The sequence below is a fragment of the Megascapheus bottae genome, chromosome 30 (genome assembly GCF_031878675.1).
Source record: "Megascapheus bottae isolate mThoBot1 chromosome 30, mThoBot2.hap1, whole genome shotgun sequence".
NCBI lineage: Eukaryota > Metazoa > Chordata > Mammalia > Rodentia > Geomyidae > Megascapheus > Megascapheus bottae.
Genome location: NC_143538.1, coordinates 2,446,984 through 2,470,849, shown reverse-complemented (window position 1 = coordinate 2,470,849; position 23,866 = coordinate 2,446,984). Strand labels below are relative to the sequence as shown.

Here is a 23,866-nt window from a genome sequence, read left to right as displayed (position 1 = left end):
CTTCCCTCCGCCCCTGGTTAACCAGTTATTGATTTTGGGGTCTCAAAGTCGTGCCACTTCTTTAGCAAAGTGATTTATGAATCGACCGTGGGCCTTGGGCTGCCTCTGACCCACGCTCAGCCTCCCAAACGTGGCCAGGAACGCCACAGCACCGCGGGACAACTTGACCCACGCGCCTGTCCAGCACAGGCAGGCCCGTGTGTGGACACGAGCCATGGCGCACACCTGTAATCCCATCTACTCCAGAGCTGAGGATGCAGGTTTGGCGCTAACCGAAGCAAAAAAAAGTCTAAGAGATCCTGATCTCCAATGAACCACCCAAAAGCTAGGAGGGGAGCTGTGGCTCAAGTGGTAGAGCGCCAGCCTTGAGCAGAAAGAGAGACAGAGACCAGACTATGAGTTCAAACCCCAGTATTGGCAAAAAAAAAAAAAAGAGCATATCGCAGTCACCCCAAAAGTCCTGGAGCCAAAGCTTGCGGGAGTCTGGGGGATGCAGGTCCCAGGATTCTTTGCTCCAGAAAGAAGGACAGCCAGCAAGAGTCAGGGAGGAATCCCAGCTGGACAACCACTGCCGGGAGGCAAGAACCAGATGCCAGGTCCTGGAAGACTTGCAATTCCACACTGATGCTAGGCTCCGGTGACTTCCGCCCTGACCTGTGATGTCACACAGCGTTGCCCAGGTGACCCAGTCCCGTGGGAAGGGGTGGACAGAGTGAGGGCCAACTGGGGTCCTCAGACCCTGATCCCACCCGCCCACCACCCCCTTCTCCCCAGTCCAGGCCTCAGAAGCGGGGGCCCAGCCTCCCCACTGCATGTGTGACCTCCTGCCCAGACCAGGTATGGTCCCTGCTGGAGATTGCTAAGTGAGGCCACGTCGTCACCTGTCCCCCAAGGATGGGGCAGAAAAAGACAAAGGTGAGGCCTAGGGCAGAGGCTCCTCTTGGGTTCTGGTGTGTTATCTGCTTCTAAGCTGCTTTTCTCTGGCCTCAGGCTTCGAGGCTGTGAAGTGGGGGTGTGGGGTGAGATATTCGGTTCCCTGGGATCACGTGGGAGAGCTGAAAGGTAGCGTGGGCCGGGTGCCATGGCTCACGCCTGGAATCCTAAACTACTCAGGAGGCTGAGATCTGACGATCTCAGGTCACGGTTCAAAGGCAGGCCAGGCAGATAAAGCCAAGAGACTCTTGGCGTTAACTACCCAGAGGCTGAAAGCAGAGGTGTGGTCAGAGAGGTAGGTCGCTGGCCTTGTGTGACAAAGTTAAGCAAGAGCGTGAGGCCCCCGAGTTCAAGTCCTAGTAGGGGCACAAAAATAGAACTATGTGTTCTAGGGTAGCATTAGGTGGGACTTCCCTTGGCTTGGTTGCTTCTGCTGGGGCACAAACTCAGAGAGCCCCCCAAAATATTCATTTCTCCCTTGAAGAACTCTGATACCTCACAATTTTTAACACCCCCCCCCACACTTGCCTGCTCAGGTCTACAGTGAGTGGAGATATAAGTGTTTGAACCCCAGGAGAAGAGAGAGAGAGAGAGAGAGAGAGAGAGAGAGAGAGAGAGAGAGAGAGAGAGAGAGAGAGAGAGAGAGTGTGTGTGTGTGTGTTTTCTTCTTTTGTCAGTCACAGGGCTTGAACTCAGGCCTGGTGCTGCTGTCTCTGAGCTCTTTGGCTAGCACTCCACAGCACCACTTCCAGTTTTCTGGTGGTTCATGGGAGGTAAGACTCTCTCACGGCCTTTTCTGCTCAGGCTGGCTTTGAACTGCAATCCTCAAATCTCTGCCTCCTGAATAGCTAGGATGACAGGCGTGAGTCACCAGTTCCAGGCTTTTTTTATTTTTTAATCTATTTTGTGCCTGCTCCCTGGCCTTGGCTCAGATGCCAGCCTCCCCTTCAAGCCTCCTGGTAGATTGTCACATGGAAGGTCCTGGCACAAGGCTGGCTCGAACAGGGAAACCTAAAACAGCCAGTTTTCCACCTGCTCTGCCAACTGAGTGATCCAACCTGGTTTACTTGAACATTTTCACAGCTGAGAAATAATCCTCTGTGAGCGATGGTCAGCTTGGCTTGTGTGTATGTGTGTTGTTTTGTGCATTTTGTTTTATGCCAGTAGTGGGATTTGAACTTAGGGCCTGCCTGGCAGTCCTCTTGGCTAGGCTTTTTCCACTCAAGGCTGGTACTCTACCACTTGAGCCATATGTCCACTGCTGGTCATACTGTTTGTATAGCATGATGTAGCTCTATCTCTTCTTTCCTGAATCTTTTTAAATTGGTTATTATAGATTTAATTATAGATTTGTGTTCTCTGTATATGAAGAGTGTTCCTCTTCCTTAAAACTTACTGTAAATGGCTACTGTTTTCTTTTCAGTTCTGATGGATTCAGAGCAGTGATAGATTTTTACTTTTAGTTTTCTGGTTACTGGGGCTTGACCTCAGAGCCTAGACGCTATCCCTTAGCTTTCTCCCCCGCTCAGGGCTAGCACTCTTACTACTTTCTTTTCCAGTCCTGTAACTTGAACTCAGATCCTGAGCACTGTCCTTGGACTTCTCTCAAGGCTAGAGCTCTACCAATTGACCCACAGCATCACTTCCATGCTTTTTCCTCGGTATGTGATACCGAGGAATCAAACCCGGGTCTTCGTGCATGCTAGGCAAGCACTTTAACCACTAGGCCAAACTCCTCTCTCTTTACTATTTGAGCCACAGCTCCACTTTCAGCTTTCTTGCTGATTAACGGAAGATAGAGTCCGACAGACTTTTCTGTCCAGATGACTTCGAATGGCGATCCTCAGACCTCAGCCTTTTGAGAAGCTAGGAGGCCACTCTGGCCTAACATGTGTACTCTGAATTCCCTGACAGGATCTTCAGGTCTGGGAGGGGTGGGACAGGCAGGGACACTGGTCCTGATGCAGGCCCGCCCGTCTGTAGATTCCCATCTGGAAGGCAGTAAGGAAAGAGGAGCATTCAGAGGTTGGCAGTCCTGGCCCACCAGCGCCCCCTGCAGTCCTCACCCTTAGCCCGGGGCCTGGCCCTGCCCCTAGCCCACCCAAGGGCCGTGGGCCTGTGGGCCTCAGCAGGAGGTGCCAGGCTGGCAGCTAGCCTCAGGCCCAAAAATACACCCTCAGCGTTCACATCCCAGGGTCCGCAGGCTGGGTTTTCTGGAAGGATATTGGGGGAGGGGGGCACGACGGAGCCCAAGAGTCTGGCAGCCAGGGCTGGCTTCAAACCTCACCCCTTAAATCTCAGCCTCCAGGCAGTGCTAGGATGACAGGTGTGAGCCATCAGCGCCCCCCCCACCTAGGCCTGTTGACTCTGAGGCCACTAAACCAAGACAGCAAACCTACTGGGGGGAGGAGGGGCTTGCGGTGACCACAAAACCCGCCACTCACCACACCCCTCCATCTGGCCCAGCTTCCCCTCCCCTTCTTCTCACCCCTGCCTGGAGATATTCATCAACACCTCTGCAGATGGCGGCGGCCCGCTGAGGCCTGGGGGAGGGGGCTGGGGTGATTCTCCATAGAAGAAGGAGAGAAGGGGAGGGCTGTTCCTGGCTGGAACTGTCACCTACCAACGACACAGCTTGCTTGGCTTTGAGGACAGGCTGGGGGGGGAGGTGGGGGTGGGGAGGAGAGAGGGACCAGTGGGGGAGGGGGGCTCCTAAGCCATGGGGAGACCTGGAAAGAAATCTGGAGGTGCAGCTGAGGACAGGGTGAGGTTCTAGAAACGTGTGAGACAGAGCTGAGTATCATAGCGCTGGCCTCTGTTTAAGGAAGAAGGCTCAAGAATGGGCTTCAGGATGTCAACAGAGCTGCCACTGTCCCCCAAAGGAATGGGGTGACTTCTATTCGGCTCCCCAGAAATACCCAGGGAGAGGCAGAACTGAAAGCACCAAGAATTTATATATATATATATATGTATATATGCACAGGCACACGCATATATAGTGCCAGTACTGGGACATGAGTTCAAGGCCTGGGTGGCATCCTTCAGTCCAACCATGCCCCAAAGCTCTTGCTCCACCACTTGAGCCACAGCTCCACTTTAAAAAATTGCTGGTTGTGTGAAGAGGAGCCTCTGTTTTGGATCTATCTGCTCCAGCGGGCCTCAAACCACGATCCTCAGATCTCAGCCTCCTGAGTAGCTGGGACTCCAGGCGTGAGCCACTGGGTACCTGGCTCAAGAGCCAGGACGCGCTTTGTAAAGTGCAGAGCCCTGTGCACAAGGGAGAGAGCTGAGGTGACAGGCGACCAGAGGGGAAGCTTCAGGGGAAACCTGCTACAGCAAGGGGCTAGGGGTTACAGGGAGGAGGATGAGGAGGAGGAAGAGGAGGATGAGGAGGAGGAGGAGGAGAGGAGGAGGAGGAGGATGAGGAGGAGGAGGATGAGGAGGAGGAGGAGGAGGAGAGGAGGAGTCGTGGTCGTGGTCGTGGTCGTCCTCACTCGGCCTTGGCTCTTCCCGCAGGGCACCGAGGGCCCTGAGGACCCCTGGAACACCTTCCAGAGCGCGCGCCACCTGGCCCCCTCTGGTCGGGAGGCCGTGGCTGTGTCTCTCCACGGAGCTGCTGACCTTCCCGGCTGTAAAGATGGCTCGGAGCCGTGGCCCTTCGTGGCCGTGTAAGTGCCCGGGGGCGCGGGCGGGCGCGGGCCCGGGGTCAGCGAGGCTCTTCCCCCCATACAGAGGCACAAGTGCAGCCCCGGTTCGGGCAGTGGAGCACCGGAGGCGGCACCCAGGCCCTGAGCTCGGGCCCGGGATGACAGCCGCTGTCCCGGCAGCCCTGGCTCGGCCCTCACGGCCCGGTCACCCCGGGGCCCTTCTGGGGACCGTCTGCCCGCAGGCCCCGGGCACCCCGCCCCCTGCCGCCGCCTCCAGGCAGCCGGCAGCCTGGTTCAGCTCCTCGGGGCAGCTGGGTCGGCCCCCGCTCGCGCCTCACCCTGTCGCCATGGAAACGCTCAGGGTGGGCCCAGGAGACCCGAGCTGGGGCGCCCCCGGGTCCCCCGGCGTCCTCCGGGCGACTGGCGGGGCGGGCGCAGGGAGGGGAGGGCGCATGCGCGGGCGGGCTGGCTGGCTGGGTGGGTCAGGGGAAGAAGGGCGCATGCGCGGGCGGCTTCGCTCCGCTCCAGGCGGGGTGGGGGGGGCGTGGCTGGACCCCAGAGCGCATGCGTCGTCCCTCCATTCCAGGCGGAGAGCAGGGGACCCGGATCCCAGAGCTGCCACCTGCTCAGGGTGGTGTTGATGAGATGCAGATGAAAGGAGGAGGGGATGGGAGGGGGAGGGGGGCTGCTGAGAAGCGAGGCCTGGGGGCGGGGAAGCCTGGGAGACCCAGCCAAAAGCACCAACTCGAGATCAGGCTGAAAGTTTAAGCCTTGAGGGAACCTAAGGAAGAGCAGAAAGAGAGAGGGAGGGAAGGAGGGAGGGAGGGAGGGAAGGAAGGAGGGAGGGAGGAGGGAGGGAGGGAGGGAGGGAGGGAGGGAGGAAGTGAATTTGTGAATGAACACGAGTTTATGAATGAATGAATGAATGAATGAATGAATTTGTGGATGTGTGTGTGTACGAGTGCATGAATACACAAATGAGCGTGTGCATGCATGCATGCATAGTCTGGCCCTAGGTCTGGGAAAGTCACCTCACCGCTTGGTGAGTCCGAGGACTCAGAGCCAGTGTGGACCACGCTAATGCATCTAAAGCATGACAGGGTGGGGATGAGTCTTCAGCCATGCCCCGTGGGCACGGGAGAGCCAATGGAAGAACTTCCAGGCAGTGGAATGAAGCTAGATGGGCAATGGAAGACCCAGAGTCCACTCACTGCCCCTGACTGCCTTTGTGACCACAGCCCAACCCTGTCCCTTTCTGAACTTTTGTTTGTTTGGACTGCATGCTTCAGCTTCCATGCTAGGGGCAGACCTGGCTGGCTGGCTTGGGACCTGGCAAATGATCTCCACTCTTGCTGCCCCAGACAGATTTGATGCCCAGGTCTCCTGGCAGTGTCTGGGTCCAAATCGTCTCCTGATTGCTCTGGGCATGGCTTAAAGCCCTAGGGTTTGCCCAGTGCCCAGCACCTGTCTTGCAGCCTGGCATGGAGAGATCTGTCAGTCAGGACACAGCAGGGACCCAGGAAGGCAGTGGCCATGACAGGTGGGGGTGCCAGCCCCATGGGCACAACGGGTGGAGATGGGCCCTCTAGGAGATGGCCCCAGCTTCTGATCCCTGGCCAAGATCTGCTGGTGTTGGCAGTTGCTTCTTTGGCTGCCTGCTGCCCCAAGCTAATAAGCTAGGCAAGAACCAGGGGGGTGGAGGCAGGGAGGGCATCCCCTTCTCCTCCCCCCCACAGTGGTTCAGGGATAGATTTGTTTCAGCCAGGCCAGGGTGAGGGAGTCAGGGCCCATCAGAGTCAGACTCAGGAACCCTTTAACTTTTGATTTTGTACCTGACCTTGGCTGTGCCCTGAGCCTGCTGGCTAATTGGAGAAGGAATTGAAAGTGGACAGTGGTTAAAGGTCCCAGCAAGGAGGGAGGTTAAAACAAAAATGAAAAGAAAGGGGGCCAGGAGTGTAGCCTAGTGGTAGAGTGCTTGCCTAGCGTGCATGAAGCCCTGGGTTCAAATCCTTGGTACCACATACACAGAAAAAGTCAAAAGTGGTACTGTGGCTCAAGTGGTGGAGGGCTAGCCTTGAGTAAAAGTGCTCAAGGACAATGCCCAGGGGGGGAAAAAAAACTGAAAGAAAAATAACATGCATACTGCTGGGCACGAGTGACTCAGGCCTGCCATGCTAGCCCTTCAAGAGGCTGAGATCTGAGGACCCAGGTGCAAGGCCAGCTTGGGCAAGAAAGCCTGAATGAACCACTAGAAAACCAGACGTGGAGCCATGGTTTGCTTAGTAGAGCGCCAGCCTTGAGCTGTTCCCAGGAGGAAGGGCTGTGGGCATCAGACCCTGACCTAGATTTCTCCTGGCCCAGGCATCGGTGTGCTCCCCACTCCTGTATGACCCCAATCCTGTGGCCTGATTTCCTTCCTCAAGTGGCCTCCCTGCAGGAGGCGGGGCCAGGCTCTCTGTAGTGGAGGAAGTGTGCAGCTTTGCCACCACCTTCTGTAGACAAGGGCCATTGTGTGAATGGAGGCCCGCCTGGAGTGAGGTAAACCATTAACAATTAGTGATGGTTCATTAGACTCCAATTAATAAATAAAACCCAGGGTGAGGGCCCTTATGAGGAGGAACAAACAGCCTGCTGAAGCTGAGGCCCTCAGGGTAGGAGGGGAGCCCAGGGTCTCAGAATCCACGAGCAGCCAGCTGCCCACTTTCTGGGGCTGGAGGAGGCCACATGGGCTGTAGCAGATAAAGTAAGAGAGGGACAAGAAGAATCCTTCACTTTGCAGGGCCCTGGGCACAATTCCTCCCCACATTCCTCCTGGGTGCGGGGGGAGCTTGGCTAAAGTCAGAGGTGTGACCTTTCTGCCCTCTGCCTGGCTGGCATTACATAGAACTGGAAAAACCCAGAGCTCATTCCAGGGGGAACCACCAGGCACCCCAACAAGCTAGCCGCATATCTGCCGGCATATACCTTCCTCTTCCAGAACCTTCCAGGACCAGCAAGGCTCAGAAGCAAAGGAACAAGGGAGTGGTCATGCACTTTAGTCAAATGGCTTTCTCTACAGAGGCCAGCCCCCCACCCACTCCTGATTCCTGTGGTTGGAGGGGACCAGGGAGAGGACATGGGGCTATATGTAGACTCTTCCAGAAAAGAGGGAACCTATGGCCTGAGGGCCCAGCTCCCACTCAGGGCCAGATGCTGGCGTGGCGGATGTAGACAGAGGAAAACCGTCCTGTTTCTCAGGACAGAGATTCAGACTCCCTGGCTGTGTGACACTGTGCTCTGTCTGGCTCTGCTTCCCAGGGCCAGCACATGGGGACCAGGACAAAAGGACAACTTGTCCACCCGGAGGTCCTCAGGGCCCACCCGAGTCCATGCTCCCAGGGGCTTCTGGGAAACTCCCTGGGGTTCTCCCCAGCCTCCAGGAAGCCTGCCAGGACTGCAGCCATCAGAACAGACCTGAGCCTGGGCTCTTTCTCTTGTCTTAGCTGGTGGCGGTCCTGGGATTGGCCTGGCATTGACCTTGGCCAGGTCCCTTGTCCTGGCAAATTGTAGCTAAGGGTGGAGCTTTGATGGCCTGAGGGGAGAGGAGGCCAGAAGATGAGCTGGAGCTGTGGGGACCTGGGCAGGTTGGAGTAGAAGTCCCTCAGGCTGTTGGTGAGCGTGTCTGTGTGTATGTGCGCGTGTGCACGCCTGTGCACGCCTGTACACCTTCTCCGTCAATGGCGGGTGTTCTTCCGAAGCTCAGCTCCATAGAGAGCTATATCAACCTGTGAACACACGCCAGCTCCATCCTGCCTGTGACTGGACTCCCCCGAAACCACAGGCCCCCATCCTTAGCACCTGCTTGGTGCTGGGCTGTGAGGCTCCAGGCAGGGTTTGGGGGACAGGGAGGAAGAGCCTCTGTCCTTAGAGATATCCCACACGAGTTTCAGCAATCAATATCCCCACTTGCTTCCACGGGATCCCCGAAATGACCCTCAGAATCAGGGTGGGGGTGGAAATTGCTGGAAGGTTCTGGAAGGTTCTGGGAAGTTCTGGAAGAAGTCAGGCTCACCAAGATAAAGAAGGCGACATAAAGTGAGCTGACCACGCCGCCCGACTCTCGTTCTGTAAGGAATCTGAACCTCCCTCTCTAGTTTCTAGACCCGGAGGAGTAAGTGGTGCCAGGAAAAGCCATTACCCACTACCACCCTCCTGCTCCCTCCACCTGCTAAAAGCCTCAGCTTCCCCTGGGGCCCCCTCCTCTCCGAGCCCTACCCTGTCTCCCACACCTGGCCCCTGACCTCTGGGTGGTGGTGGTGGTGATGAAGGAGTTGCTGAGATCAGAGATTAACTCTTTCAGGGCCGGGGGGAAGTCAGCCTTTGGCCCTGTCCTGTCAGCCTGTCCTCTTTTTTTCGTTTTTGTCGGTTATGGGGCTTGAACTCTGGGCCTGGGCACTGTCCCTGAGCTCTTCAGCTGAAGGCTAGCACTCTACCACATGAGCCACAGCACCACTTCTAGTTTGCTGGTGTTTCATTGGAGATTAGACTCTCACAGACTTTAGTGCCCAGGCTGGCTTCAAACCATTATCCTCAGATCTCAGCCTCCGGAGTAGCTAGGATGACATGGATGAGTCACTGGAGCCCAGACAGGGGTCTGGGAGTGGGGTCCCCACACCCCCTGCCAGCAGGCAGTATATAACCCTCCCACTCACCCTGCCCCTCTCTCCCTCACCAGAAAAACCACCCCACAGGAAGCTGATAGTCAGAGCCCCCAAGCCATGACATCCGTGGTCTCGGAGCCTACCAGGGCCCCCATGTGGGGGGAGACAGTGGAAGTGGAGATATCAGCAGAGGAAGTAGGACACAAAGGTAAGGCCGGGGAGGGAGAAGGGAGGGGAGCCGCCATGGGCACAGACCCCAACAGCCAGGCGAGGCAGATGGGGGGTGGGGGCGGGGGAGACCCCCCTTTTCAACACACCTGATCACCTCCCCAGACTCCGTTAAAAGCACTTTAAAAAAAATCATAATACCTTCACGCCTCATCTCCCCAGCCTGCTGGAAAAATGAATTGTTCCACATAAATGAACCTTCCACAGAATGCTAGCTGATGTTTTTTTACGACCATGCCTGTTATTTTCATGGTGGTTGTTACAGCTGTCTCTCACTGAAATAGCGAATTTTGATTTCTGCATGGCTTCCAGGAGGAGCCAGCCCTCACCCATAGCTTGGGAGAGAAGACTAAAGCTCGGTCCAAACTCTGGTTCTGAGGTTCAGTTCATGTTTGGGGGTACTGAGACTCAGTCCAAACTCCAGTACTGAAACACAGTCCAAACTCTGGTCATCAAATCAAACAGCCCAAGATTCAGTCATCCATCTTGTCACTGGAAATCTAGGGTGTTAGCTGCTTCTATTTGAGTTTTAGGGATTTGATTTGATTTGCAGTAGCAGAGTTTGAAGTCAGGGCCTCCCACGTGACATGGTAGAAGCTCTAGCACTGAACTATGCCTCTAACCCTGAGTTTTTGCTGCTGGTTTTTGGTTGTGGTGGTGGTGGTGATGTGTGTGTGTCCATATTGAATTTGAGGCCTGGATTCTGTCTTTAGTTTAGTTTAGCTTTTTTTTCTCAAGGCTGGTGCTCTACCATTTGAGCCACACCTCTAATTCTGGCTTTCTGTTGATTCACTGGAGATAGGAGTCTCACAGACTTTCCTACCTAGGCTGGCTTTGAACTGTGATCCTGAAAACTCAACCTCTTGAGTAGCTAGGATGACAAGCGTGAGCCATGGGGCTCCAGCTCTTATTTCTTTTCTGGAACTTTCATTAGGAGAATGCTTTAGGCACTTGGCAGAGAGCAAAGAGCCAGTTTCCCCATGCCTTAGTGGGAGAGAGGTCACGAGGTAGAGAGGGGCAGAGGCCCGATCTAGGTCAATCCAGGAGATTTGTTTTTCCCTGTCTGTTAAGTAGATGAGATTAAGAAAATGGTTTGAGAAGATGCAGAAAAGAAGGAAAAGTAGACGCAGGATTTCATGCAGGCACACGTGTGTGTTTGCGTAGGCATCTCTGTGCATGCCTACACACGAGTGGGCTGAACACACTTGGAACAAGAGAAACGAGGATGCTCCGGGGTCAGTGGTCTTGTGCAGCAGGCTGGAAGTAAGTCTGACCATAAGAGGGACAGGAAGGTGGGGAGGCCGCCTGAGTGAGACCAATGGAACAACCCATGTTAAGAACTGTTGCTGTGGTGATGTGTGCAGTGTGGGGGCGGGAGGGGACAGGAGGCGGGAAGAGGACATGTTAATAAAAAGCAAAGGGGTGTTTCAGCCTTGGGTCAGGGCCAGAGAAAGCAGGCAACAGAAATGGCTTGTTGACCACACACAAAGGGAGCAATGGGAGGCCGGAAGGGCAGAATGCCCAGACTGGGAGGTGATGAAGCATGCTTGTAGTCTGCCGACAGCAACAGGGAGGGACAACCTCCCCCCTTCATTACAGCTCCCAGCTGCCTGCCTGAGGGTGGGGGGGTAGCTGGAGGAGATACTGGGCCTCAGATCCCAGTAGGATCTGAGAGGACTCTGGGTCTATGGGGAGAGGGCAGGAGGGGCTGCAGCCTTCACAGTGACTGGAGGCTTTGGCTGAGAGGGCTGGCACCCTCCTGCAGCCATGTCTTCTCATGGTCAGCCAGGGAAAACCTAGAGACAGCCTAAGTCCCCTGGCATAGAATTTTCTAGCTGGAAGCCCCATCAGTCTTCTTGCCTGAACAATCCTAGAGTAAGGCAGGGGTTTTGTCTGTGTCTGGGGTTTGTTTGTTTAAAGCATTAACACGTTTGCAGACCAGGCATGTGAAGCTTGTGATTCCCGAAGGTCACAGACCAAAAGGAGTGTCTTTGCGGGGACCCACTCCCCCCACCGAGTCCACAGACTTGAAATCTCTTCAAGTCAGGGAAGTTTGTGAAACCCTTGTCTCCACTGAACCAGCAAAAACAAAGCTGGAAGTGGGGCTGTGACACAGTGGTAGAGTACCCGTCTTGAGTAAAGGAAACCCAGGTCCCGAGTTCAAAATGACTAATACAGACACACGCATGCCAGGAGAGGGGAAAAAAAATCCAGAAAATGATGATGCTGCATGTACCTAGCCATCCCCTTTGCTCCTCACCAGGCTTGGGCCTGGGGACCACTCAGCTCTGCTGGCAACAAATCCCTATCCTGAGGTTAAAACATGGAGGGGGGGGCAGAGAAAGGCTTCTAAGTAGGTCAGCTGGGATAATGGACAGGAGAGACAACCCCCAGCCTCTGCCCCTTGTGACTGGAGGAAGGAAGGGGGGAGGGAGCAGAGGAAAGTTGAGGAGAGGGTGGAGAAGGAGAGAGGGAGATGGAGGAAAGGACATTTCAGCACCACGGACAGCTGCCGGGCCCTGGAGCCCTGGGGAATTGAACCCAGAGCGGTGACTCTCAGCCCTCAGCCTGCTGAGGAGCTGGGATCATAGGCGTGAGAACCTGTGGAGGGCCTGCTCTCTTTTCCTACCTCTAGGTCTGGTCATCACGGTGGTAGACAATAAGAAGAAGGAGGAGCTAGTGTCCTACGAGATCCCCATCAAATACCTGCGCATCTTCCACCCCTACCACTTTGAGCTGGTGAAGGTGAGCCAGACCCTGGGGCCCCCAGACCCTGGGGCCCTCGGCCCCTGACATCTGGTGAGGTGTGCAGAACAGTGGGAAGTGGGGACATGCCAGCAAGGCATTGTGGGGATGCACCTGCAAGGCATTGTGGGAACCCAGCTGGCCACCCGCCTGGTGTTCAAACACTCCGGTGCCTCTCCACCACTGGCCTGACCAACCAGCTTAGTTCCCTGTCACCAGCTGGGACTAATGGCTGGACACAAGGACCGTCTGTCGTTGATCAGGTTTTATTTTATTTTGCTGATCCTGGGGTTTGAACTCAGGGCTTGCATTCTGTTGCTCAGGTTTTAACTAAGCACCTGCTACATGTCAGGCTTTGGGCCACAAATGAGCAGAAGCACCCATGTCTCTTCTTCCCCCGCTGTGTGGACTCCAGACCCCTGGAGCGCTTGGGAGGCCACTGGGCTCCAGTGCTCACACCTGTCAACCCAGCTACTCAGAGGGCTGAGATCTGAGATCTCAATTCAAAGCCATCCTGGGCAGAAACATCCAAGAGACTGTGGCTCAAGGGGTATAGCACCAGACCTGAGCACAAAAGCTCAGGGACAGTGTCCAGGTCCTGAGTTCAAGCCTCAGTACTGGCACACACACACACACACACACACACACACACACACACATTAATGGGTTCCTGCCTGCCCCATAGCACACAAGAATCCACTTAACCCTGGGCCCCCAAAGGGAAGCCCATCTCCCATCCCCAGGCCCCGGGAGGAGTAAAGGTCCAGTCTCACGAGGGACACCTTGGAGGCTCGCTGTGGCAGCAGCAGCCAGGCCCTGTCCACCAAGGCTCCGAATCCCAACATGACCCAGACGGCAGCAGGCCGAGTCTTTCTGAAGGTGATGAAATATTCAAAGGGAAAAGCAAAGATTTATTCTATTGATCTCAGAAGGGCTCCAGGGGACCATGAGCCTTAATTATCAGCTTCGAGCCCCAGCGGGCCAATGCCGAGAGATGGGCGGCAGCAGGCTGGATTTATGGCCAAGCTCGGCCCTTGGACTCTGTCCTTCTTGCGTTATCTTCTTCCTCTAGTCCACTCAGTCTGGGAAAACCAACCGAGATGCTAACAAGACTCGACTCTATGCCACCATCATCCGGAAAAGCAGCTTTCTTCCTCGCTACATCGGCTCTGACCACACAGCACTGGAGGTTGGCTGCCCCGCCCCTGGGGGCCTCTGGAGTGGACAGGTGGCCTGGGAAGGGGGGTAACTTGGAACAGACCCCAGATTTCCCCCCCACACACACACCCCTTAGACACTGCTGGCTGCCCTGTGTGGGTGAGCAAGCGGGGCCTGGGGGAAGAGTGGACAAAAGCATCTGAGTACCGTGGCCCCGCCTGTAATGCCAGCCTCTCAGGAAGGCTGAGGTCTGAGGATGGAGAGGCAGGAGCTGAAGGTGGTAGAGCTTCAGGCTTGGGCCAAGATAAGTGAATGGAGTCCAGGACGCGGGGAACCCAGCCCCGGGGCCTCGGGTGACCCACCAGGGCCTCTCCTCCCCAGGTCTTCCTCCGGGGCATCAACGAGCCCCTCACCAACAGCAGCAACCCCATGGTGGTGGTGGCCCGCGTGGTGCCCAGTTACACGGAGTTTAAGTGAGTGGGGGGTGGGTTCAGGAGTTCTGGAACCTTCCCTCGCAGGGTCCCTCCATCCCCCCCTTGCCCAGCAGGAGTGGAGCCCCCACCATGATGCAGCGGGGACCCCATCCCGGAGCAGAGGGGGAGGCAGGGCGGCAGGGCCGAGGCGCTGGAGAGAGGGGAGGGGAGCCAGAGCACCCGCAACAAGGGGACACGGGGACACAAGGGCAGGGACACACGGGGACACGCAGGACGGGACACATGGGGACATGCGGGAGGGGACACGGGGACACGTGGGATGGGACACACGGGAACACACAGGACGGGACACAGGGACACGTGGGTGGGGACACGGGGACACACGGGATGGGACACACGGGGACACACGGGATGGGACACACGGGGACACGCGGGATGGGACACGGGGACACGCAGGACGGGACACGGGGACACGCGGTTGGGGACACACAGGGACACACAGGAGGGGACACGGGGACACGTCAGCAGGGACACAGGGACACGCAGGAGGGGACACGGGGACGTGCAGGTGGGGACACGGGGACACGTGGACGAGGCCACATGGGGACTCACGGGCGTGCACACACGGGGACTCATGGGCTGGGATACACGGGGACTCATGGGCGGGGACACACGGGGACTCACGGGCGGGGACTCGGGGATTCACAGGCGTGCACACACGGGGACTCATGGGCAGGACCACATGGGGACTCATGGATGTGCACACATGGGGACTCACGGACGTGCACACATGGGGACACACGGTCAGGGACACAGAGACCCACTCCGGTACACACGGCATGCCCAGCCACACTCAGACGCCCTTGTGCACAGCATGCACATCACACGCAGACACCAGACACTCGCACGCACGCGTGCATCCATGCATCTCCACGCATATCCACAGCGGTGCCCAAACACGCCTGCACACCTGCACATACACACAGGTTCACACGCACATGCATGCATGAGCACTACCCAGTGTCTGCACACGTACACTGTTCATGCATGCGTGCACGGGCGTGTGTGTGTGAGCACAGACATGTGTACGCGCGCTCCCATGCATGCACACGGGTGGTCTCCGTGCCAGGGCCCCGGGAGTGGGGGGCCCAGTCCCTGCGGCATCTCCGGGCCGGGACCACAGGCCGCAGTCGTGGGGCCAGGACCAGGGACAGCACCACAGGTGAGGGAGGCCCAGGCGACCCCTATCTCCTCACCCCTCCAGGAACAGCCAGGCCAACCGTGACCTCGCCTCCTCTGGGCTCCCCATCACCTCCCTCTCCTTCCCCATCTCCTCGGTGATGAACTTTGACGTCCCTCGGACCAGCCAGCAGCTGGGGTGTCCCCAGGTACGACTGCACCCCCCCTCCCTCTCTCCCTCCCATCAGCCCCTGGCAGCTCCCTCCACCCTGGAGGCCAAGCTTGCCTGCTCAAGGGGCGCTCCCGGTGAAGATGGGGTCCCCACATCAAGCACCCACCCAGATTATACATCACTGAGGAATAGCCAGGCACTGGTGCTCATGCCTGTTGTCCCGGCTACTCAGGAGGCTGAGATGTGAGGCTCATGGTTCAAAGCCAGCCTGGGCAGGAAAGTCTGTGAGAGTCTTATCTCCAATGAACCCAACTTCCCCCCCCCCAAAAAAAAGCTGGAAGTGGAGCTGTAGTTCAAGTGGTAGAGCTCTAGCCACGAGTGGGGAAATCAACCCACAAACCCACTCAGTGATAGCATCCAGGCCCTCAGATCTCAGCCTCTTAAGTAGCTTGGATTACAGGCGTGAGCCACTGGTACCATTTTAAGTCAGAGGCAGTGTGGCTGGGTGATTTCGGGAAGGGTTGGTGCTGGGCCCATGAGAACAGTAAGATCTTGGGATGCCTTGGGTAGGCTGGGGGGCGTGGGGGCCGGGGAGGGGTGTAGAGATCCTGGCCAAGTCCAGAGGTAAAGGATGGTTGGTCTCCACACTCACTGGGGAAGAGCCCTCACCACGGTGGCAGCTCATCCTGCACAAGGGTCATCTTGGAAGTCCCTCTTGGTTGTCTGCCCAGCAAGGTGCACATCTGACAAGGAAAAATGAGGACACCCCTGTGGAGCAGCCCGTGCCTCTCATTTCAAGGCAAAGACACTTGAAGAAAGCTCACACACAGGCAGGAGTGAGGGCGCCCTGGGACAGAAGCTTCAAATCCAAACCAATCCCGGGCTTGATTTCCCTAGAGTCATCTCACACACCACTCCGCATTTGCCCAGGAAATTATAAACCAATCAGTAGCCGTCCCGAGGGAGCAGAGCCCCCCCACCTGTGTTAATGAGTGAGCCCCTCTCCACACCTCCCTCCCCCTCTCCATCCTCCCCCCCCACACACTGCCTTTGTGTCAACAGAGGCTGAGATGGAAGAGTGGGGGGTGTGGGGTAGAGTCCTTCCTCCCCCGTCCTGGGTCCCCCGTGCAGTCCCTCTGTATGTCCAATCTTGTCTTCACAGAGGCAGAGATAGGACTGGGCTTTCCTTCTCTTTTTCTGTGGTGCTAGGGTTTGAACTCAGGACCCACATGTTTTCCCTGGTTTTGTTTTGTCCGTTGTGGGGCTTGAACTCAGAGCCACCTCCGGTTTTCTGGTGGTTCATTGGAGATGAGAGTCTCATGGGCCGAGCTGGGATTACAGGCGTGAGCACCAGAGCTGCTCCCCCTTCTCTTGGCAAAGGATGTCCATTCTCCTTTAATGTCACAGTGGGGAGAGGGAGAGAGGAGGGGAGGCTTTTGGGGTGCCGAGTACAAGGCATTTCCCCACTGGGCCATGAGAAGCGGGGTTCCAGAGTGGGAAGGGGCTCTTGTGATGATCAGATCGAGGCAGACCTAAGGCGAAGGCCGAGGGTCTCGACTCACAAAGAGCCCCCCCCAGCATCACAAGTCCACTTGGTTCTTCCCAGCATGGCAGTGGGAGGGGGGGGTGAGGCCCAGAGGAGGGGGGGGCTGTCCCCAGGGAAGACGGCTGTGCCTCCGTGACCCCCAAGGGTAACAGCTTTTCTGAAGATCACAGCTAAAGGTTAATCATATTCTTTAATCACACAACCTGCCTTGTTCCCTTCCATTAGCATCTGTAGGCCATGTCTAGCGGATGGGGGCCGCCGCCCTCTAGCAGCCCCCCCCCCCCCCAGGCCTCCAGCTCAGCCTCTAGAATCTTCCACCAGGCGCCTGGAAGCAAACTACAGACGTTTTCATCTTAGTCCTCCAGTCCTGTGCTCACACACCTCAGGGTGGGCCGCCCTGGTTCCTTGGTCCTAGGGGTGAGGGAATCTTTTTTGGGGGGCATCTGCTCTGGACAGCCCCTCAGGGAAGCCCCCCTCCTTCCCTGGCACAGTCCCTCACCCTCTGCTGCTCTGTGGACTCCATTAAGAGCTCTCAGAACAGCTGGTGAACATCCATTCATGAACTCCACCTTCCAGGATGGAGGTTAGACATGGCGAGGGACCGGCACAGGGCCTCCCCGAGCGCCCTGGTGCCTGGACAGCTGTCCTCTGACACCCAGGGGAAGGAAGTGGCTCTGAGAAGGGACATGGCTTGGGCAGAGTCTGTCCCTGAACTTCTAGGAGGAGTGTCACCCCCCACCCCCTCCATGCCCTGCATTCAGCATGGCCAAGCACCCTGGGGACAGAGGCGGACACCGTTGGGCCCTGGGCTGGCCCCGGAGGACAGGGAAGAGGCATTAGTGTGACAGGCTTCAGTCACACACACACACACCGACCCAGGGTCAGCCTGAACTGATGCTAATCTTTGATTGTGAAGCAATGGCTCCCACAGCCAGCGGTGAACTTTCAGTGAGAGGATGGACGCCCCAGGGGCCTGGGGAAGTAGGAGCAGCTATTCTGACAGCCCTGAGGAGGCTCAGCCTATCAACGTCCAGCCCCGAGGAGGCTCCGCCCATCCCTGAGGAGGCCCAGCCTATCAACGCCCAGCCCCGAGGAAGCTCCGCCCATCCCTGAGGAGGCTCAGCCTATCGACGCCCAGCCCCGAGGAGGCTCCGCCCATCCCTGAGAAGGCCCAGCCTATCGACGCCCAGCCCTGAGGAGGCTCCGCCCATCCCTGAGAAGGCCCAGCCTATCAAAGCCCAGCCCTGAGGAGGCTCCGCCCATCCCTGAGGAGGCCCAGCCTATCAACGCCCAGCCCTGAGGAGACCCAGCCTATCAAAACCCAGACCTGAAGAGGCTCCGCCCAGCCCTGAGGAGGCCCAGCCTATCAAAGCCCAGCCCTGAGGAGGCTCCGCCCAGCCCTGATGGAGGCCCCGCCCAGCCTCAGCAGGCTGCAGGCTGACACCCCACCTCCCAGCTCCCCACCCTCCAGCTTCTATGGGGGTTGGGCTTCCCTCCTTCCAGCTTGGGAACAGGTTTAAGCCTCTGTGTGGCCCTTTTCTCCTCCACTCTTCTGAGTCTTCCCTCCCTTGCTGCTCCATTCACAGAGGGCCTCTGCTCTCAGAACGTGTCTCTATGTGGGGTGTGCATGCGCATGCTTTTGCACCTGTGCATGTGTGCAAGCACCAATACTGGGACTTAAATGCAGGTCCTGGGCACTGTCCTTTAGCTTCTTTCACTTCTTGAGCCAGAGCTCCTTTCCTGGCTCATTTTTGCCTGTTAATTGAAGAGTCAAACATCTCATCGATTTTTCTGCCTGGGGTTGACTTTGAACTTGAACCCTCCGCTCTCAACATCCTGACTTGAAGATGGGTTGACAGGCGTGAGCCACCAGTGACCAGCTTATGTGTGTAGTTTTCGTAACTGGGACAAATGTCTGTGGCAGAGACACATGGAGATCTCAGCCTCCTCAGTAGCTGGGATCTTAAGCATGAGCCACCATGCCCAGCTATGGAGAATGTTTTTGGTCACCCTCTGGACCTCCATAGCTGAGCCTCCACCCTCTCCTTCCAGCTGTCCAGGCCTGGGGGGCCTCCAGAGCAGCCCGAGTGGAACCAGTCCTTCCTCTTCCAAGGCCGCGATGGAGCCACCCGCTTCTCAGAGGACACAGCGCTGGTCCTGGAATACCACAGCTCCATCTCCAGTGCGTGCCCGGGGCTGTGGGCATTGCCCTGCCTCCCACCCCCCAGAGCTGGGTTGAGGGGCCACCAGATGCCAGAAAGCAGGCACTCGGTCTCCTTGTCCACAGGGGCAGCTACATGGCACAGGCTGAGACCCCAGGGCAGGGAGGACGGCAGGGCCCTCACTGGGGCAAGGGCTGGGGGCGGGCACTAGCCAATCCAGACAGACAGGGCCGTCCATAGAAATACCCAGAGATGCAGAATCTCCTTTTGTGGGTCCAGTCCTGGGGCTTGAACACAGGGCCTTGTCCTTGAGCTTTTCTGCTCAAGATGAGCCCTGTACTACATAAAACCACACCTCCACTCCTGGCAGGGTTTTTTTGGTGGCTCATGGGAGATAGAGTCCCACAGATTTTCTTGCCCAGGCTGGCTTTGAACCTCTAGCCTCAGATCTCCGCCTCCCCGAGTGGCTGGGATGACAGGCGTGAGCCACCACGCTCAGCCAGAATCTAAGAGTTGGCTTTGAGTTCCCAAAGCCTTGGTATAAAAGTTGGTGGGGGCCAGAAATAGATCCAGGGTCACCCAGGCTGGCCTGTGAGGACCAGGGTGGGTGGGGGGGGTGATGGGACCCCCCCCCCAGCTGCTGCTTCCCCCTCAGTGAAAGGCGGCGAGCCCTGGGCCCTGGGCAAGCCTCTGGGCGTCTCAGTGCTGCCCCTGAAGAGCCGCCTGTACCGCAAGATGCTGACCGGGAGAGGCCTGAGCGGGCTGCACGTGGAGCGGCTCCCCATCACCGTGAGTCCCCCCCACACACGGGTCTCCCCCTCTCCACACCCCTCAGCTGCACCTCAACTCACCACGGAGCACAGGCCGGGATGACGGGGCTATCCAACCACGCCCGGTCAAGGAAGGAATGAGACAAGTGCTTTGTCCCCAGGGGGCCGCCCGGCGCTTGATGGGGACATCAGGGATAGTGGCCCTGGCTTGGCCCTGACCCCTTCATGTGTGAGAGGGACACCGGTCTATCCCCTGGGGCCAAAGACCCACAGACCCCCCCCTCGCCCCCCCATAATGGTCCCTGGAGATGAGGAAGCGTCGGGAAGGACCTCCAGGCCCCTACGTCAGCTCTTCCACCCCAGGCCTTATTTCTAAAATGGAAGCACCAGCTGGGCGTGGTGGCTCACGCCTGTCATCCTAGCTACTCAGGAGGCTGAGATCTGAGGATCGAGGTTCAAAGCCAGCCCAGGCACTAAAGAACGTGAGACTTTTAGCTACAATTAGCCACTAGAAAACCTGAAATGGTGCTGTGGCTCAAGGGGTAGGGCGGTAACCTTGATCTGAAGTGCTCAGGGACAGCGCCAAGATCCAGAGTTCAAGTCCCATGACCGACCGATAAAAATAAATAAAAAGAAAGCCAGGGTGGCTCACGCCTATAATCCTAGCTATTCAGGAGGCTGAGAGGATCAAGGTTCAAAGCCAGCCCGGGCACAAAAGGACCTGAGGCTCTTATCTCCAGTTCACCTCTAGAAAAGGGGAAGTGGAACTTGATTCAAGGGTAGGGTGGTAGCCTTGAGCGGAAGAGCTCAGGGACCAGGCTGAGTTCAAGCCCCATGACCCATAAAAACAAATAAGTAAAATGAAAGCCCCCCTGTTAGGGCCAGGTGTGGGGTCACACAGCTGTAGTCCGGCAGTGAAGAGGCTGAAGCAGGAGCAGGATCTCACGGTCGAGGCTAGAATGGCCTACACAGCAAGACTGAAAGAAAGGGTGGGGGGATGGCACAGCCGGCCAGGATATGACAATAAAGTCAAGGGCTGGGGTAAGAGCCTGAGATCAAATACCAGTACCACCCAGCCCCACGTCCTGAAAAAAGCTTCAAGAGAGTTGACCTCAGGCCCCAGGGACAGATCGTCTGGCTCTGAGTCCTAACTTTTTTCTTTTTTTTTTTTTGCCAGTCCCGGGGCTTGAACTCAGGGCCTGGGCGCCATCCTTGAGCTGCTTTTTTTGCTCAAGGCTAGCGCTCTACCACACAGAACCACTTCCAGCTTTTTCTGTGTATGTGGTGGAATCAAACCCAGGACTTGGTGCATGCTAGGCTAACATTCTTATCTCCAATGAACCAGCAAAAAGCTGGAAGTGGAGATGTGGCTCAAGTGGTAGAGTGCCAGCCTTGAGTTAAAAAAACAAACAAACAAAAAAACAGAGGACAGGACCCAGGCCTGGAGTTCAAATCCCATACTGATGAGAGAGAGAGAGAGAGAGAGAGAATAGGAGAGAGAGAGAGAGTGGGGGGGGGGGAGCCTGGAAGGAGCAGTCAGGTGTACAGAGGGGTTAAAAGGGAGGAGCAAGGGGCTGGGAGTTGGCCTAGTGGTAGAGTGCTTGCCTAGCATGCACAAAGACCCGGGTTTGATTCCTCGGTACCACATACATAGAAAAAAAGCCAGAAGTGGTGCTGAGGCTCAAGTGGTAGAGCTCCAGCCTTGAGAAAGTCCAAGGACAGTGCTCAAGCCCTGAGCTCAAGCCCAGGACTGGCAAAAAAAAAAAAAAAAAGGGGGGGGGGGAGGAGCAAGTATGGGGAGGTGAGGGAAACTGAGGCTGAACTCTGCCCCTCCCTTCCTCCCTCTCCACCTTGGAGGTGGGGGTGAGCCAGAACAGGAGTAGAGCCCTGACCAGCCCTTCTCCTCACAGGATACCAACTTGAAAACTATCTCGGGTGAAGCCCCCACTGTGGATTTATCCTTCCAGCTGATTTCCTCCGAGGTAAGGCTTCAGGTCAGGGTTGATCAAGGTGACTCCAATTCCCCTCACCTTCAGAGCCTGAGGCTGGGGGGCTCCAGGAAACGTGGGGGGAGTGAAATGTCTGAGGGAGATTTAAGGCTCCAGGAAGCAGAGAGAACAGTACGTAGAAGGCTGGGGTGATGGTCCTGACTGAGACAGGCAGGCAACAGGCGGGCAGGTGGGGTCCTTCTCATGCCCAGGGCCTCTGTGATGAATTATTCAGGGATCTGGGCTAAGTGCAGGAGTAATTCTTTGCCTTGGCAGCTGGCGGCTGCAATAAATTATCTGTGAGAGTCATGCCCCTGAATTCATTTGCCCGGGTGAGGGGTTTGATCTGGGGCTTGTGATTTGAACCTCCCTCTGCTCCTCAGCCTTCGCCCCGGAGGCAGGGAAGAGGGAAAAACAAATACCATCTTTTAGTCGTGGATTTCCAAGAAAAAAAAAAAGAACAGAGATGAAGACTGGGGGGGGGGATGTGGTGGACGCTGGGAAAACAGCACTACAGCCAAGAACTGCACATGCCCATGTACACACACACACACACACACACACACACACACACACACACACACACCTGTGCATGTCGTACATGCGTGCATCTCACGTGTGTAAAATGACAGGCGGTTTCACACACCCCCTGGCACACGCAGAAGGGAAATTTCTGTCCCAGAATTGGTTCCTGTTGATATTCTGATTTTCTTTCCCTTTTCTTTTTCTTTTCTTTCTTCCTTTCTTTCTTTTTTTCTTTCTTTTTGTTGTTGTTTGTCTTGTTTTGTTTCATGCAGCTCCTCCTGGGGGCTTGAACTCAGGGCCTGGGCACAGTCCCTGAGCTTTGTCACTCACAGCTAGCGCTCTACCACTTGAGCCACCACTCCCCTTCCTGCTTTTATTTATTTATTTTTTTGCCTGTTCATTTGGAGATCAAGAGTCTCACTCACTGCCTGGGAAGGCTGGCTTTGAACCTTGAGCCTCAGATCTCAGCCTCCCGAGGAGCTGGAATGATACAGAACGCTCTCCACTGACAGTCAGGTTTGGCCTTCGCGGCTGTTTAGACGCCAAGAGCCTGCAGCCACGTCTCGCACCCCCACCCGTCTCCTCTGCGCCTCAGATCTCGGCCTCTTCTCTGATGGGAGGAGTCTGCTCCTCTGGGAGGTTCTGCTTCTCTGGCCTCTGCAGCCTGGCTCTTCCTGGCGACCTCCAGCTGCTGCTGCGTGTTTTATTGCGATACTTTTTGTTATCTTTTAAATGTTATTACCTTTAGTTCTATCAGGGGGTTTGGATTGCGCTGCTCAGAGCAGGAGAGCATCGCGTCTTTCTCAATGCCACCTCCTTGGTCGCTCACCCCCTCATCTCTACCAGCCCCGCCCCTCCCCTCAGTACCCCCAACTCCCACTGACACAGATGTTGCACAGATACGATGCGTGCATCCATGCTTCCCCTCTCCATCCCTTCATCTCCTCCCCCCACCTCAATTTCCAGCTTCCTGGTGTGCATGCTTGACTCGACGTTATCACGGGAAGGAGTTAGACCCTTGAACTCCTCCCCCGTGGATGGCGTGCTGTAGTCAATGCGGGGCCTCGTGTGTGGCGCCTCGTGTGTGCTTACATATGCAGTTAGAAATTAGACCTGACCCCCACAGGGGAGAGGAAACGTCGTGCTTTGTTCCCCAGAGTCTGATTGGCTTCACCTAATGGGATTCCTTCCAAGTCCATCCATTTGCCTGTAAATGACATATTATTTTTCCTGTTGGATGAGTAAAATTCCACGGTGTGTCCACTCCCACGTTCTCCTTCCTTCTTTCTTTTTGTGTGTCACAGGGCTTGAACTCAGGGCCTGGGCGCTGTCCCAGAGCGCTTCAGCTCAAGGCTAGTGCCCTACCACTTTGACCCACAGCTCCATGTCCGGTTTACTGGTGATTCTTTGGAGATAAGAGTCTGCGTGGGCTGGCTTTGAACCTTGATCCTCAGATCTCAGCCTCCCGAGTAGCTAGGATGGCAGCTGTGAGCCCTGCGAGCCTGGCTTCCTCTGCGTTTTCTGGATCCATGGGGCTGTGGAAAGGCCTCTGGCCTGACGCCGTGGGTTGTCTATGAAGAAACCATGAGCTCTTTTGGATAAACACCCAAGCACAGCATCGTCTTCAGCTTCTCAGGAGTCTGTCACCTCTGTCTGGTCCTCAGGACTGACCTAAGTGACTGGCCAGGGCCCCTGTGGGCGCCGCCTCGGGTGGGTCCCCAAAGTGAACCTATCACGTG

The 23,866-nt window shown here is 56.5% G+C and overlaps 1 protein-coding gene across 2 annotated transcripts in view; it reads left to right on the top strand.

Annotated features, from left to right (window-relative positions):
- The first annotated feature begins 752 nt into the window (after positions 1 to 752).
- Ccdc33 (coiled-coil domain containing 33) overlaps positions 753 to 23,866 on the top strand; it is a 44,693-nt gene continuing 21,579 nt past the window's right edge. For both annotated transcript variants that reach the window (XM_090321482.1, XM_090321481.1), the window contains exons 1-10: positions 753 to 915; positions 4,450 to 4,601; positions 9,295 to 9,428; positions 12,084 to 12,193; positions 13,266 to 13,382; positions 13,733 to 13,824; positions 15,050 to 15,173; positions 18,735 to 18,864; positions 19,500 to 19,633; positions 21,525 to 21,596. In XM_090321482.1, coding sequence (XP_090177608.1) covers positions 895 to 915; positions 4,450 to 4,601; positions 9,295 to 9,428; positions 12,084 to 12,193; positions 13,266 to 13,382; positions 13,733 to 13,824; positions 15,050 to 15,173; positions 18,735 to 18,864; positions 19,500 to 19,633; positions 21,525 to 21,596 — 1,086 coding nt within the window. In that variant the 5' untranslated portion in view covers positions 753 to 894. The remainder of the gene's footprint in view (positions 916 to 4,449; positions 4,602 to 9,294; positions 9,429 to 12,083; positions 12,194 to 13,265; positions 13,383 to 13,732; positions 13,825 to 15,049; positions 15,174 to 18,734; positions 18,865 to 19,499; positions 19,634 to 21,524; positions 21,597 to 23,866) is intronic.